Source organism: Rhipicephalus sanguineus, chromosome 10, assembly GCF_013339695.2.
Source record: "Rhipicephalus sanguineus isolate Rsan-2018 chromosome 10, BIME_Rsan_1.4, whole genome shotgun sequence".
NCBI classification, from domain to species: domain Eukaryota; kingdom Metazoa; phylum Arthropoda; class Arachnida; order Ixodida; family Ixodidae; genus Rhipicephalus; species Rhipicephalus sanguineus.
The window spans coordinates 1222691-1238242 of NC_051185.1; the positions used below are offsets into that span (position 1 = coordinate 1222691).

The following is a 15552-nucleotide window of genomic DNA, read 5'->3' on the forward strand; positions in this document are numbered from 1 at the left end:
TAGCTAACGCTGCGAATTTTTTATTGTTCAACAATGCACAGGAAAAATCTCCCACCGGCACCACCTTGGAGGTCAAAGCGTAAGACTGGTTACGCACTACGACTACGACTACGACTACGACTACGAGGGACGAACGGGTGCCGCCTTAAGGAGCTTCGCCCCTAATAGCCTTTCTATGTGCGCATTATCATCAGTTTCGCATCCACAGTGATAGCTGGTGAGATTCAAGACATGCTGATGCAGCAGTGGTAATACTCAAATTTAGAAACCTTCTCGCTTCCACCTATTTCATGCCCCCCCTTTTTTTTGTATGCTAAGAGCACATGGGTGGAAAAAAGAGCTGGGGGTTCTGCACCACTCTGGAAAAAATGTTGAGGTTCCCCCTAAGGACAGCAAGTTGAAGAACCTCAGTACTAGAAAACAATGCATATGGGGAAAAGATTCATGGTACTGCAATTACTATTTTGAATAATTTTCTTGGTGCTGCATACAATCCAAATTTGGACAGTTCATCAAAAATATTTTAAAGGGGCCGACAACCAATTTTTATGGTATTTATTTTCCTTAGTGCAATGGAAAGCTTACCGGTCGGAGTGTCTAATCACGCAATGGTAACGTGGTATTTTTCTATCTGCAGCGAATATGAAGCCATATACACATGTGACAACACATGCTGGAAACAGTGAGCGCGAGAGCAGTTCGTGTTCGAGCGTAGCAGTTTATGGCGCATGCGTGTACTCCGAACGCATGTGCTGCGGCTCGACATGTCCCACTGGCTGCCGCAAAGGCAGCACCGCTTCTCACCGTGCAACTCCTTTTACCCCGTAAGCAGCACCCGAGTCAGCTACAGCCACTGGATGTGTGAACACGCCTTTTAAGGACCACGTGAGACGCCTCTACAACGAGTGGATGGCCTCCAACGATACGGCCTTGACACCATCGAGGCATTTGAAGCGTGCATCTCCATCTCTGGTGGCTCGCTGGATAGTCGACGTTTGGGCAGCTACACCCAATGCAATGGTGGCAGCTTCTTTCAAGAAGTGCTGCATTGCAAACTCGCTGGACGGCACCGACAACGGTGAACTTTGGGAATGCAGAAGCGACAAAGAGAGCAGTGAGGCTTCAGATGATGATGGTGCATGATTATGTGGTTACACAGCTTAATTTTGTGCACTTTAAAGGTGGGAATTCAAATAAATTTTCTGGCGGGATCTCTAGCCTCATATTAGTGTGCAAACTTCTTTTATTTTTCTTGGGTCCTTCAACTCCCCCCTCACCTCATAATCGTGACTGCCTTATATTTGAATAAATATGGTATATGATTGGGTAGCACTAGAAGGTGTCCAAGTCACACCACCAGCCATAGAGTTTCTTACATTATTTACTAGAGGGAACTCCGGCGCTGTTATCGTACAGCCGCCATGAAAATGATGGGAAGTACAGTCAAACCTGGTTAATACGTACCCGCTTTAAACATACTAACGGTTAAAATGTAGTTGCGATGAATCCCCGACAGAGTCTCATAGAGCCTAATGCATTCACTGACTGATTAAGCCGTAGTGCTTCATCCTATGCCTACCGGTTAGTGCGTACCGCGATAACTTTTTGTGCCATAAAAGTTTACTGTGCCACTGAACTTGGTGACGCCACAATGTGCCGCAAAAGGTTTTCCGTCTTTTCGAGAAGCGCAGAGATCAGTCGATAGATGATTTTGACTTCCGCGTGATTGCGGCGATGCCTTTGCAGGTAAGCATCGGGAACGAACAAAGTCGAGGTGGCGACCACCGACGAACGCGCCTTATGACTTACTGCAGACAACCTTGTCACAATAAGTATCTACGGCTGTCCGCTCGGGCGCACGTCTGGCACAGCGCTGCTTTAAGCCTACTGCACGCTTTTAATAGGCGGCAATACAAATGCACTGGGCCGCTGATCGCTGCTGCCTCTGTGTGCGGGACTGTATTCCAGCACGCGCCACTTTGTAGAAACGAAAGCAGCTCACTGTTGTGGAGTTGAGCGTTGCGGGTCCCGGGCACCAAGAAATCTCGCTGCATTGACGCTATTACACTAAACAGACATGTACGGCACAACAAGCATAGTGCTCTTGTAACCATACTGCGATGCTTTTATTAGGCGGCAACCAGAACGTGCCTCCATCCGCTGCCAGGAGCACTACAGAATCATGAAGTGCGCATCACTTGCAGGAAGCTTGTAATTGCTGTGTTAACCCAACAAGCTACTCGCAACATCTGTGCAGTCTGGAGCGGAGCAGGAACGAAGATCACTCCTATGGAAAATGCGCATACAGTGCAGCAAGTGGCCTGACAGTGATGGCGTGAGCCGAGTAGGCGATGTGCTGCACGCAACTAGCCAGGTGACGATCAGCTCCACGCGGCGATACCACATTTGAATGAAACTGCGCCAGTTTTCGCTTAGTAGCAGATTGCGGTACAGACGCGTATACACGTATCGCACAAAGTTGATACTGTCCGTCCTATTGGTATGTCAGTCGCTGCGTATCCTGGATTCTGTAATAGTTTCAAAGTGCTCCTTGGCATAACCACCGTGCGCCATCAGACGATCGTGCGAGAGAGCCATTATCTTTTCTGCACTTGTCAAAAAAAGAAAAGGCTTCATGATGGGTACTTCAGGCAATATTTGCTGTGGCACTGTATTTCTTTGTTGGCGGTGATGCCGCATGTCAGGAGATGCAAATTTTTACTTGGTGGTTAATGCATACTACCATTTAGTGCGTACGTGAAACTTCGTTAATATGCACCTGACGGGAATGCGGCATAACTATGCACTAAACGGTACTATGCATTAACCAGCAAGTACAAATTTACGTCTCCTGACGTGCGCCATCACCGCCAACATAGAAATAAATCCAGTACCACAGCAGATATTGCCTCATTTACCCACCACAACGGCTTTTCTTTCTTTTTGTGCAGAAAAGATTCTGTCTCTCTCGTACGACCGCCCTGTAGCACGCGGTGGAGATGCCAAGGCGAAACTATTGCAGGGTCCGCTATACGCAGCGGCTGACATAGCAACAGAACGGACAGTATCGGCTCTCCGCAATACATGTGTACGAATCTGCATCGCGATTTGCCACTAAACGAAAAGTGAAAAGTTTCATTGAAACACGGTACAGCCACGTGGAGCCGATCGTCCCTGGCTAGTTGCGTGCAGCGCGTCGCCTACTTGGCTCACGCCGTCACTGCGGTGCGGAGCCACTTGTTGTACTGTACGCGCGCACTTGCCGTGTGAATGTTCTTCGCAACCAGTCCACTCAAGACCGCGCACAGATGCGGCGATTAGCTAGTTGGTTTATCGCAGCAACGACAAGCTTTCTGCAAGCGATGTGCACACCGCATCTCCACGTGCCCTAGCGCTCTGGGTAGCGGACGGAGGCAAGTTTAGGCGTCCGTCTAACAAATGCTATGGTTACAACAGCGCTACGCTTGCTGTACCGTACGCGTGCTTGGCGTGAAATTGTCAACGCAGTGAGGTTTCTTGCCACCCGCGACACTAAACTCAGCAACAGTAAGCTACTTTCGTTTCTGCAAAGTGGCGCGCACTTCAACGCCGTCCCGCACAACGAGGCGACAGTGATCGGCGGCCCAGCGTGCTCAGGTTGTCGCCTATTAAAATCATGCAGTAGGTTTATAAGGTAGCGCTACACCACATGCGTGCCCGAGCAGATAGCTGAAGGTGATAGGGTTGCCGGCGATAAGTCATAGTGGTGTGATCGTCGGCGGCCACCATCACGCCTTGGTTCTTTCCTGATGCTTATTCGCAGAGGCATCGCCGCAATTGCGCGGAAGTTGGAATCATTGATCGACAGATCTCTGCGATTATAGAAAAGATAGAAGACCTTTTGCAGCACACTTTCGCGTTGGCAAGATCAGCGGCGCCGTAAACATTTATGGCAGAAAAAGTTATCACGGTACGCGCTAACCGGTAGGCATATGACGAACCACTACGGCTTAAGCGGTCAGCGAATGCATTAATCTCTATGAGACTCGGTTGGAGATTCGTCGCAACTACGTTTTAACTGTTAGTACGTTTAAAGCAGGTACGGATTAACGCGTTTCACTGTAGTTATGCCGCGTTCCCGGCAGGTACGTATTAACGAGGTTTCACTGTACATGGATTTGCCAAATCTTTGTGCTTGCGGCTTCGAACGTGCTTGTGGCTTTGTTTATTGTTGTGTTTTGCCTTTGTTTCAGATAAAAGAATGTGTCGCGAACTTCGCAAGCGGATCTGGATTGGTCAGCCTAAAGGCCCAAGGTGGTAGAGTGGGACAGCTGAACCTTTTTTGAACTTCGTGAATTTCATTTCGCAACAAAGGGGCTGCAGGCGGCTGCTACACAGGGTCCGTACGATGCGCCTGAACAGTTCACGAAGTACTGCACATTACCATTCGTAAGAAAAGGCGCGAGAAAATTGCAGCACTAATTTATGATTTTTCTGCTGCCTCTCAGCTGCGGTGCAGCTCGGTTGGTGCAGACATGTGGGTGTGAAGTAGCAGTGCAGCAGACAACAGTTGTACCAGATGGCATCGCATTTTTACAGTTGAGGTGTTCAGCTTTTCGTTATGCCGGTTCGCATCACCAGAAAACTATCATTATCAGGAACAGGTATGAGCCACAGAAAGCAGGCAATCAGTCAAATTCCCAATGGGGCTAGTGAAGCCAGCTCAGAAGATATTAATTACTATTGTCCGAGTCAATCCTAATTAAGCCTATCTAAGTGTTATTAGTGCTAATTAAATCTAACTAGGTTGTGTGTGATTGAACCATACCCAACCAAGATACTTGAGTGTCATGTAGCATAATTATGCTAATTAAACATAGCTGAGCATGATATTTCCTAAGTAAGCCTAGCATAATTAAGTCTGATTAAGCTAAACTAATTAATCCCGATAAATACAAGCAATCTAAATTGAAATGCCAATGAGGCTAGTGAATCCAAGCTCGGAAAGATACTAATTACTACTGACTGAGTCGAGCCTGAGCCCAATTAATATACTTGATACCATAGAGTTTCATACAGTAACCTAGAAAGGAAACTGGCACTGTGATCGTTCAACCACCATGGGAATGATGGGAAGTACAGGATCTGCCTACGGATCTTTTTCTACAGTTGCAGTTTCGTTCATCGCGAGGCGTGGGCAGTGGGATGCGTTGCAAAGCACTCAAGCAATGCCTTTGTCACTCAAAGAGGCTGTCTCTTGGTTTGCTTCGACTTTGCAGCTTTACAGGTTGTATTTGAAAGCTTTAGCAAAGCGTCGTGCACTCACCGCTGCGCATAGATGTAGCGTCCCATGCCAGTGATAAATATAAAGTACAAAATTATAGACCAATATCCATTACATGTGCATGCTGTAAAATATTTGAGCATATACACTGAAACCTTGATATAAAGAACACGGATATAACGAAATATCGGTTATAACGAAGTAAGTGAGAAATAGTCTTGCAATACATACAGTGTTAGGGATATACCTTTATAACGAATTTTCGGATATAACGAAGTTATTTTCGTGTACAATGTGACTTCGTTATAACGAGGCCTGAGTGTACTATTAAAAAGCTTGTTTAGTTATCTCGAAAGCTCAAACAAGTTTAATTCTGACCAGCATGGATTTAGGAGCCACTTGTCCACAATAACCCAACTTGCAGAAAGAGTGCACGATTTTACTGAGATAATTAACGAAAAAGGTCAGATGGAAGAAATCTGCTTAAGGACCTATCGAAAGCGTTCGATCGCGTTTTCCACTCGTACCTACTTGGTAAACTACTTGATCTCGGAGTTAATTTAAATATAGTTAAGTGGATTCAATCATATCTAACTAATAGGACACAATACGTGGAGGTGAAAGGGAAGAAATCAAAAAGTTTAAATGTAACAACATCCGGCGTCCCTCAGGGGTCGGTATTAGGACCTGTTTATTTTGTGTTAGTTTTTAATTATATGTTAGACGGTAAGCCATTAACGCAAGTGAGGCACTTTAAGTATTTAAGGATTATGATATCAAATGACTCATCTTGGAAAAAGCATATTACTGACTTATGTAATGCCGCAGAGGTTAAACTTTGGTCACTCAGACGTAAGCTGAAATTTGTTTCCCGAGATGTTAAATAAACCGCATATCTGACTTTGATACGCCCCGCACTAGAATACGGTAGCATAATATGGGATCCACATAGAAAGAATGAAATAAAGAAAACTGAAAAAAATACAGAGACGTGCAGCAAGATTTATTATGTCGAAATATAGGTACACATATTCAGTTACTGAAATGCTCACTCAACTAAACTTGCCTGAGCTTTCATTGCGGCGTAAAGTAGCTAGATTAAAATTCATTCACTTAAAGGGGCCATGACACCCAATTTTCGACCAGAATCTGTGTTATGTGGATTAATCCTTGTGCATTCACAAATAAGCTGGCGAAATTTTAGCGCATTTGGTCGAGCACTTAATTTATAATCAAATATTTTTATAAACATGCGAGCGGCCCGAGAGTCAGGCAACATTGGTGCACTCACGAGCCGTGACGTAACAAGCAGCTAGCTGTGCAAGCGTCTGCATTGCGGCGAACGATATTGTTCCGTGGTCAGCTGCACGTGATATTGAGATATTTTAGCTTTCTTCAGCTTGGCACTGAAATCGAAGGATTTGCAGTGGCTCAAACTTTTGTAGAAGACGACGGATCCGTTCCGTGCTGCACATGACGTCACACGCACCATGACAAAATAGCGGTCGCCAGCGGTGGGCAGAATTTGCAGCCGGCGACTTCTAGGGCTTGTTTTGCACTGAAATATTCTTTTACGGCCCACTTTTGAAATCTGTATAGGCATAATAGACCCTCTACTTCTAATTTTCGTTGAAAACCATAAATCTTTGGGCGACCATGTCATGGCCCCTTTAATGAAACACAACTGCTTTAACTTTAACCGCCACAGATACATACAAAACAGAATGTCATGTATTTCACGGTCTGTTAGATCTAGCGATCAGGACCAATTTGCACCCATACCTACAAAAGTTGACACCTTCAAATACTCCCTCTTTCCGAAAACGATTGAAGAGTGGAACGCACTACCCCATAGCATAACCAAAATTGATTCTTCAGAAGAATTTGAAAAAATGGTATTGGCCTATTATTTCTCCGTGTAACTATATTTAAGCGTTATTACCTTCCCTTTTTTTCAGTGAGAAGCGACATGTATGCTTTTACATGATTTTAAACAATTGTACGTGATGTTGAAAAAGTTCTTGACTATGGAATATTTTGATGCCTATGGTACAGCTTAAGTTGAGTGTAGTGTTCACAGTTGTGTTGCTGTATGCTCTTCGTTGGTCACAAGAGTGTAAAACTTGAATTAATTTGCGCATTGTACTTTTAGTTAGATTCATCATTTGTTTTAACTACGATTTGTATGGTCTGTATGGTGTAGGTTTGTTTAAAACTGCCAGCAGTGTTGTTTGTCGTGATTTCACTGTGTCATCAACGATGTGTGAAATGTATTTCATTACTCCACCCTGTATCAGCCTTTGGCTAACAGTACAAATAAATAAATAAAAAATAAATAGATAAATAAATAAATCTATTATAGTTGACCACAACCCTGATTGTTCAGATGATCCTTGGAGCGTGTTGAGCGCTGCAAAGGTGTGACCCAAAAGAGAGAAACCACGAACCGTATGGTTAAAAAGCCTGAATGCTTTATGCCCATGCACATTTACCACCCCACGTGACAGCGCGTTCATTGCAGGACCTCAGAAAAGCGTGGTTGCCGTCCATTACATTGTTGGCGACCAAGGCTTCAATGGCTGTGGCAAAATATTGGCACACTTGAACTGCCTGGGTGTTATCGATGATCACTTTGACAGCACTGACTGCGGTTTCATTTGCAGCAGCTGCGACAAACGGCAGTTTCGTTTATGTTGCATGCCTCCAGAACTCTGTGAATGGTGCCTATGATCGCGTCGTAGCAACGACGGTTTCTTCAGAAGCAGGTGCGGCACTCAGTAGTTTCGTTTCGACTCAGTACAATCAAAGTGTGCGCAATGTCACAAAACTCAAATACAGTATAGCCTCGTTACAACGAATCTGCTTACAAAAGACATCTAGATACTACAGACCAATTTGCGGCGTTATGCGAACCTCCCTGTCTGTTCCATTGATTGAGCTTCGTTTACAACGGATTCTGGCACAACGAACATTCGGATGTAATTGACTAAAATGTGAGGCCAGCAAGGTGGTCAGGACCCCTTTACAGTGAAATTCTCTACCACGGACATTCTGAATTCAATAACTTCTGACTTCAAACATCGCTTGGCATACTTTCGGGATGGGAACAGTGCACCGCGGATATAGACGTACCAATTTAAGAATGAAGGTCGCCGATCTCCAGTCTATCAATGATCAGTTATGCCTAACGACAGCAACAAAAAATCGGCGCGCAGTGTGCTTGGTTTTGCATTTTGGGGTGCCGACGCGCGAAATTGCTAGCCGCTGCCATCGCTGCTCCGAGCGGTCGCTGCACGGTGAGCTTGGCAGGGGGGTACGCTGCCGAAGAGTAAATGCCCATCCGTGGTTCTGAGGAGCCAGCGGGCGATGTGATTCGTTGCTTGCGATGGAGCACATTGCGGCTTCTTCACTGTTCTTGCCCGCAAAGTTCGGATTCGTCTCGTACATGGGCACCGTGAGCATAGTTAGGCCTAGCCACGACTTCGAGCAGAAAGCTCGGTTGCGATGTGTGTAGCCGCGGTGCCCGATGTTTCAAAGTACGTCATGCTCGATCGCGAGTACAAAGAGTTGTCCCCAGATGGTCTTTGTCACGAGGTACAAAGTGCTGGTGAGCAGAACCCCAAACCGCAGGTGCGACGAGTCCGAGACGTGCGACGAGTCCGAGACGTGCGACGAGTCCGAGACATGCGACTGCGATGTTCGTGACGAGTGCGGCGCGATATCATAATCTGACGATTGTGCCATAGAGTAACATAGCAAGCGTATGATTGAGCTTCCGCTTGAAGCTGCCAAAGTAAAGCGTAATTATATTCTAAATTATCGCCGACCCGTGAACCAGAACGAGTGCGAACGCGTCACGTAAGTAGCGCGATTTTCGACAGCCATGACCTCGTGACGCGCAAGCAGCAGATGACGCTCTCCCGGAGCGAGCATCGGTCCAATGGCGAGACATGCTGGAGCAACATGGCAGAAGCAGCCAATCGGAGGCCTCGAAACGAACGTCAAACGTTTGCTTTTTGTATACTTGTTTCTGAATGGAGGAGCTAGCTGAAGCGGGGAATTTGAATACAGAGAAATGCTCTTTCCGACGAGCCCAGAATGGCGGTGCCCGGTTGCGCCGTTGCGGAGCTATAATTTTTTTAAAAACGCTGTTCTGTTCTGTTTTTTTTTTTTGTTTGCGATTTCCGAATTAATTCTTGCAACCTCGGCAGGTGCAACAAATTTTTTACAGACTTCTATGTAGCTTCCAACCCCCTTTTTTGGGGGGGAAGCAATGACATTGCATTGATGAGTAACGTGCGAGACGAATTACAGCTCATGATTACTGAACTGGATACGAAAAGTAGAAGAGTAGGTCTGAAAATTAATATGCATAAAACTAAAGTAATGTGGAACAATCTTGGCAGAGAACAGCGCTTTGCGATAGGTGGCGAGACACTGGAAGTTGTAAAGGAGTATGTCTACTTAGGACAGGTAGTAACCGCGGAGCCGAACCATGAGAGTGAAATAACTAGAAGAATAAGGATGGGATGGGGCTCATTCAGCAAGCATTATCAAATCATGAATGGTAGTCTACCACTATCTCTCAAGAGGAAGGTATATAACAGCTGCATCTTACCAGTACTTACCTACGGAGCAGAAACCTGGAGACTTACAAAGAGGGTTCAACTTAAATTGAGGACGACGCAGCGAGCGATGGAAAGAAAAATGATAGGTGTAACCTTAAGAGATAGGAAGAGAGCAGAGTTGGTCAGGGAACAAACGGGGGTTAAGGATATCATAGCTGAAATCATGAAGAAATGGATACGGGCCGGGCACGTAGCACGTCGGCAGGATAACCGGTGGTCATTAAGGGTAACTGACTGGATTCCAAGAGATGGCAAACGCGTGAGGGGGAGACAGAAAATTAGGTGGGTAGGTGAGATTAAGAAGTTTGTAGGTATAACGTGGCAGCAGAAAGCACAGGACCGGGTTGATTGGCGGAACATGGGAGAGGCCTTTGCCCTGCAGTGGGCGTAGACAGGCTGATGATGATGATGATGTAGCTTCAGTTCTTTGACCGCGTTTTTTACTCTTAATTCTCTCTGGTTATAACGGACCCATTCGGTGTTTACATAAAGGTCTGTTGTAACAGTACTTGGATTTTACATACTCCCTTTACAACAGACCAAAATCCTCTTCACTATGAAGGTCTGTTGTAATGAGTTTATAGCGTACTATAAAGCTTGACTGCTACATCACAATACTGTATAAGAGCAATGTGTTGCTGATGGCAGAGCCTGTGAAGAAATTATCTTCAAGTGAGTGTGGTGGTATTGGTGGCGGCAGTATGTGGCATGAAAGGGGTGCGGAGCATGTTTCGAATGAATTGAGTCATGCACCGTGGCCACTATGTGAAGGAAGTCGCCAGAGGGCGAGTATTGAGGCATTTACACTGATCTAATGCAAAATAAGAACAGAATTTGTGTATTCGTGCAGGAAATAAAATTGTATTAGTAGTGTTATGAGCATTTTCCAGTCGCATGAAAATCCAAATTAATGAGGCTTTATTGTACTGCCCCCTTATTCAAACATTCCTGTGGCCCTCACCATGTAAAAAGAATCATTTGTCAACTATATTTAACGTAAAAGGTCAAATTTCAACTTAATGGACTTTTTTATATGGGCAGTTAACGGTGATACCAAAAAAAATCACAGTTTCGCCGTAAGGGCGAAGCAATGAATGCGATAGCAAGAAACTAATGCTATACGAAGTGAGGCTCGCCAGTGGATACTCTCAGTTTGAACAGCCCTCCTGTTGCAAAGGCGGCCGAAGCAGCGAAGGAAACTAGCGTGCTTCGAGTGTCGAGCTGTGACACTTGATAGTTCGCGCTCATCTTCTGTTTGTTCGTTTAGCGGCGTCTCTTGATTTCGAGTGACTTTTGTACGCTCCGTAACATGAGCGCGGACATCACGGTGAAAGATTGAAACATCCCTCTTGCCCTCACCATGAGAAAATCGCGCAAGAAGACAGCGGAAGGCCAAGGTTCTCGCCGCGCAAATATAAGAAGCGAGCGAGTTTGCCGACGACTTTTAAATGCGCCCGTCGCGCTCCTAGCGCCATCTCGCTGGTAATGAAGAAACGCTTATAAGCGCCGACCGTCTCTGAGTCCGTCCAGCGGTAAAGGGTGTGTATATAACGCTCGCCGTTAGCTACGTGGAGGACCTGCGTTCCGTGGCGTAGTGGTTAGCGCCACTCGTTGCGGAGCAAGAGGTCCCTGGCTCGATTCCGCGCTTCGGAAGCATTTTTCTGAATTATTTTTCTTTGGGGCTTTTATATATATATACATACTTATAGATATACAGTGCATGACGGCAACAGCGACGGCAAAATCCAGCCGAGACTGTCCATATAATTGCTATCGCAATAAAAGAAACGATGAGGACATACCCCAGTGTCTGTGGCTGAGTGAGTGCATGGGGTGGTCAGCTCCACCAACTTCTGCTGCAAGTGGCCCAGATCTGAGACAACGGTGTACGCTTGTTGGGGAAGTGCGCCTCTGTAGGAGCAAGCCCATCATCAGTCACTGCCACGGAGTTCATCAAGGCCAAAGACACTCACCCAGGCTCTGGCTCAGAGAAGCTGTTCTCGCTGCTCAATGCGTGCGGGGTGGTGTGGGGTGTGGCTGCGTCTGCTGCTGCTGCTGCTGCTGCTGCTGCTGGCCGCGCTTCCCCCTAGGACACATTACATGCACCACAAGGCTAATCATCCTTTTGTTCACACGTCAGCTCAGTGCAATGCAAGAGACTACTTATGCTGTGCCACGAATATTGCACTAAGGAATCACAGATACACTCTCGGTGTTCGGCAACAATTCCTCGAGAGCGGAGAACCGCAGAGCATTGAGCAATACGATCAAGAAAGCACACGTTGATAGCCAGAGATGTTTATTCCAATCAATGTTTTATTAAAACACATTCTGGCTGCAAGCTTCAAGGTCCTTTGCTAAGTAGTCGGCACTGATTTGAACTGCTATTTCTGTTCAATGGTCCTCTGACATGGTATTGTAAGAGAGCCCCTGCCACAGCTTCCAGGAAAGCTGAGAAATGTGTGTGCTAAATTACGAGGGCAATACCAGAAATAAGGTCTGCTATACTTTTGGGTAAGAGACAACCATTCATTCACTATATTAGTTACATCATTTTAAAGGATCAAGATTGCTTTATTCTCTTACATAATCGCCATTTCGGTTCATGCACTTTTGTGGATGCTGTGGTATTTCTATAATGCCCTGTCATGCCAGCTCACCACTACGTCCTTCAGAAAGAGTTTAACCTCCTCCTTCACCTCGTCATAAGAGCAGGACCATCGTCCAGACAAATGTTCCTTCAGTCAAGGAAAAATGGTGGTGCCAAGTCTAGACCGTATTGGTGGGTGGGTGATAATGTTTCAACCAAAATTTTGCACGAGTTCAATAATTTTAAGGGTGACTTGTGAGCGGACGTTGTTGAGGAGAACGCTTACGTTCATGGTCAACATTCCTTTTCTGAATTGCCCTTCTGAGTTTTTTCGGTATTTAAGAGCACCTGTAAGCATTTATTGTCGTCCCATCAGGCAGAAAGTTGGTCAACAGCACTCCCTTCCGGTACCAAAACACAGCTGCCGTGACTATACCAGCAGGCTGTGTTTGTTTCAATTTTTGCAGCTTGGCCGAAGAGGGATGCTGCTCCTGGTGTTGTTTTGTTCCAGCTGTGCAGTGAAGTGGCCATGTTTTGTAAGCTGTGAAAATTGAGTACAAGAAACTGTCCTTTTTGTCCGCATAACAGTGAAGAAATTTTTCGGGAAAATCAATTCATCACCGTTTGTGGTCTTTTGTCAGCATATGCAGCATCCACCATGCACACACCTTCTAATATCGCAACTTTCTGCTCAAATCCTGAGGATGGTGCTTAGGAAAACCTCAGGAACCAAAATGCAGAGAGCGTCCAGCGTAATCTTCATGCATGGTTTCCTCAACCTTTGAGACTGTCCCGTTAAAAACTCAGGGTGTTGGAATGAAATGTTTTACAGCGAACTCAATAGTTCTTGTTGGTCGGAAAATTTCGTGGTGGAAACCCAAAATGCCAGACTGAAGGGCCCCAAAACCATCAACAGATGCTCGCATGCTCCTCTGCTGGCAGATGTGCGCGCTCCTTGCGTTTTCGCCTCAGACGTGCGATGCGAGGTGCTTACAACCATTTAAATTCCTCAATGTTCAAAACTTAAAACTTAACGTCCAAAGACCCGCGTAGCCAATAAAATGAACGCAGGAAAAAACAGACGAAAGAAAGCACCATCACGGAAACTCACCGACTGCATTTCAGACCACTTCGATTATGCGCATTACAGAGGAACTATGTTGAATCCAGACTGCAATTCCGCGCGCTGAATGGTACCGATCATTCGAGCTCATAGGCGCACACCCCATGTCTAAGACATAGCAATTCAAGCACGAGTCACCATGCCCTCGACACAGACACAGGAAACTTACAAGCATAACAATCAGGCTACTAAAGGTATTGCTATGCTTGTAAGTTTCCAGGCTACCAGAGATACTACATCAACAAAAAAGGCAATCTAGGTGTGAGCATGCCCTCAATAGCGCTGCATGGCAATGAAATTTCTTTACTGAATCGTTTCATTACATAAAAAAAAAACGTGCATGTGAGCATTGTGTTAATATTTTGTAACCTTAACTGACCTTTGCAGGAGCACATGTGTTTGTGGTACGTGGTCATGATAGATAAGATTCTTTAATGAAATGCCCGGAGAGGTTAGCCTGGTTTGTCGCCTGGCTTGCTACTCCAGGTGTCGGGTGATTATGGTATATACAATGATCACATATACACCATATACAAACAAATAGTACATACAGTCATGGTTTAAGAAGTGAGTATTCTTTCTAATAAAGTTAGTTGTGAGAAGGCACTGTGTGGTGTGTTGTACTTCTTGTGTCCTTGTTTTTGCGCTGCCCATTTCAAAAATGCATAACCAATTTCAACTTGCCCAAATGTCAATTCTATTGCTACACAGAAATTAAAAATGCATTTTGGCCTGTGGTTTAGCTCAGCTGGCAATGTGAAAATCTCTTGTGATCCCACCAGGTCACCAGATAGAAGAAGTATTGCCACATCATACAGCACATTTGAAATGCGAAAAACAGTGAAAAATTTGAATTTAATGCAGGAGGGCTGAACCTAACCAAAGAATTGCCTCAGAATAATGGAATACAATTTTTAGACATTTCCTTAACATTTAAGAAGAACCCCGTATGCTGGCAGTATTCTCCTAGATCTTCAAAACTGCTGGTAAACTTCTTGTTGAAGCATTCTAAGGTTGTAAAAAATGGTATAGCCATGTCATGCCTTGAGTCACCCCGCACCAAGTCATGTGAGCACAAAAAAAAATGAGTGCCAGCTTTAACACACAGGTTACACATCATTTATCATTTAGAAGTAGGTTATCCTCGCGTTGCAGTGGCCACTGTCACTGAACATTTAAAGAAGTCCATTTTGTTAAATCTGAGCATGGTTGCAGAAAGCAATACATAGGAAGAAACGTGTCGTAGGTATTCCTTACAATCATTGCATATCTCACAGGCTGAAGGAAGTGGGAAGTAGATACAACGTTAATGTTGTTTTTACGGCTGCGAATAAGCTAGGTAAGGTATGTACAGCAGTACAGAGAAAGAATGAGCAGGTGATTGACAAGAAGCAGAGTGACGTTTCTTTCTTAAAACAAAAAAAAAATTACTGATTACCGTACAGGTGTGGTGTATCAGGTTCCTTTTAGCTGTGGCCATTTCTACGTAGGACAGACGTGCCGCTGTGTTAACCAGACATTAATGGAACATAAGAGATCGCTTAACAAAGGCTCACCTTCTAATCTATCTTTACATTGTCAAGAGTGTAAGTGCTCGCCAAAATTAAATGAATGTTCAGTTTTGTACCGGCACAGGAATGAAGAAGCACGTCTAATGATTGAGGCATGGCATATCAATAATAGTGGTAGCGCATGCCTGAGTCAACTGTCGATTAACTTGCCTAAAGAAGTAATCAAATGCCTTAACAGTTATCTTTCACGTGGACCCCAACGTGTGTCAGATTGATAGGTTCGCCTATTACCTGGGCATGCGCAGATAAGTTTTTGTGCCTTCTTTCTCCTCCGCCACTGTGCGAATCTTCAGTTAGTCGGTGTTTGTGGCGTCTTGATTTCTTTTTTGTGTCCATGTTTGCACGCCCTGTCTTTTAGAATGAATACTTACCAACTA

General features: G+C 45.1%; 1 protein-coding gene across 6 annotated transcripts in view; it reads right to left on the reverse strand.

The window, feature by feature from the left end:
- LOC119372693 (serine/threonine-protein kinase WNK4) overlaps nucleotides 1-15552 on the reverse strand; it is a 352802-nt gene that overhangs the window by 111320 nt on the left and 225930 nt on the right. For all 6 annotated transcript variants that reach the window (XM_049419747.1, XM_049419751.1, XM_037643142.2 and 3 more), the window contains 2 exons: nucleotides 11865-11977; nucleotides 11694-11802 (listed from right to left, as the gene is read on the reverse strand). In XM_049419747.1, coding sequence (XP_049275704.1) covers nucleotides 11694-11802; nucleotides 11865-11977 — 222 coding nt within the window. The remainder of the gene's footprint in view (nucleotides 1-11693; nucleotides 11803-11864; nucleotides 11978-15552) is intronic.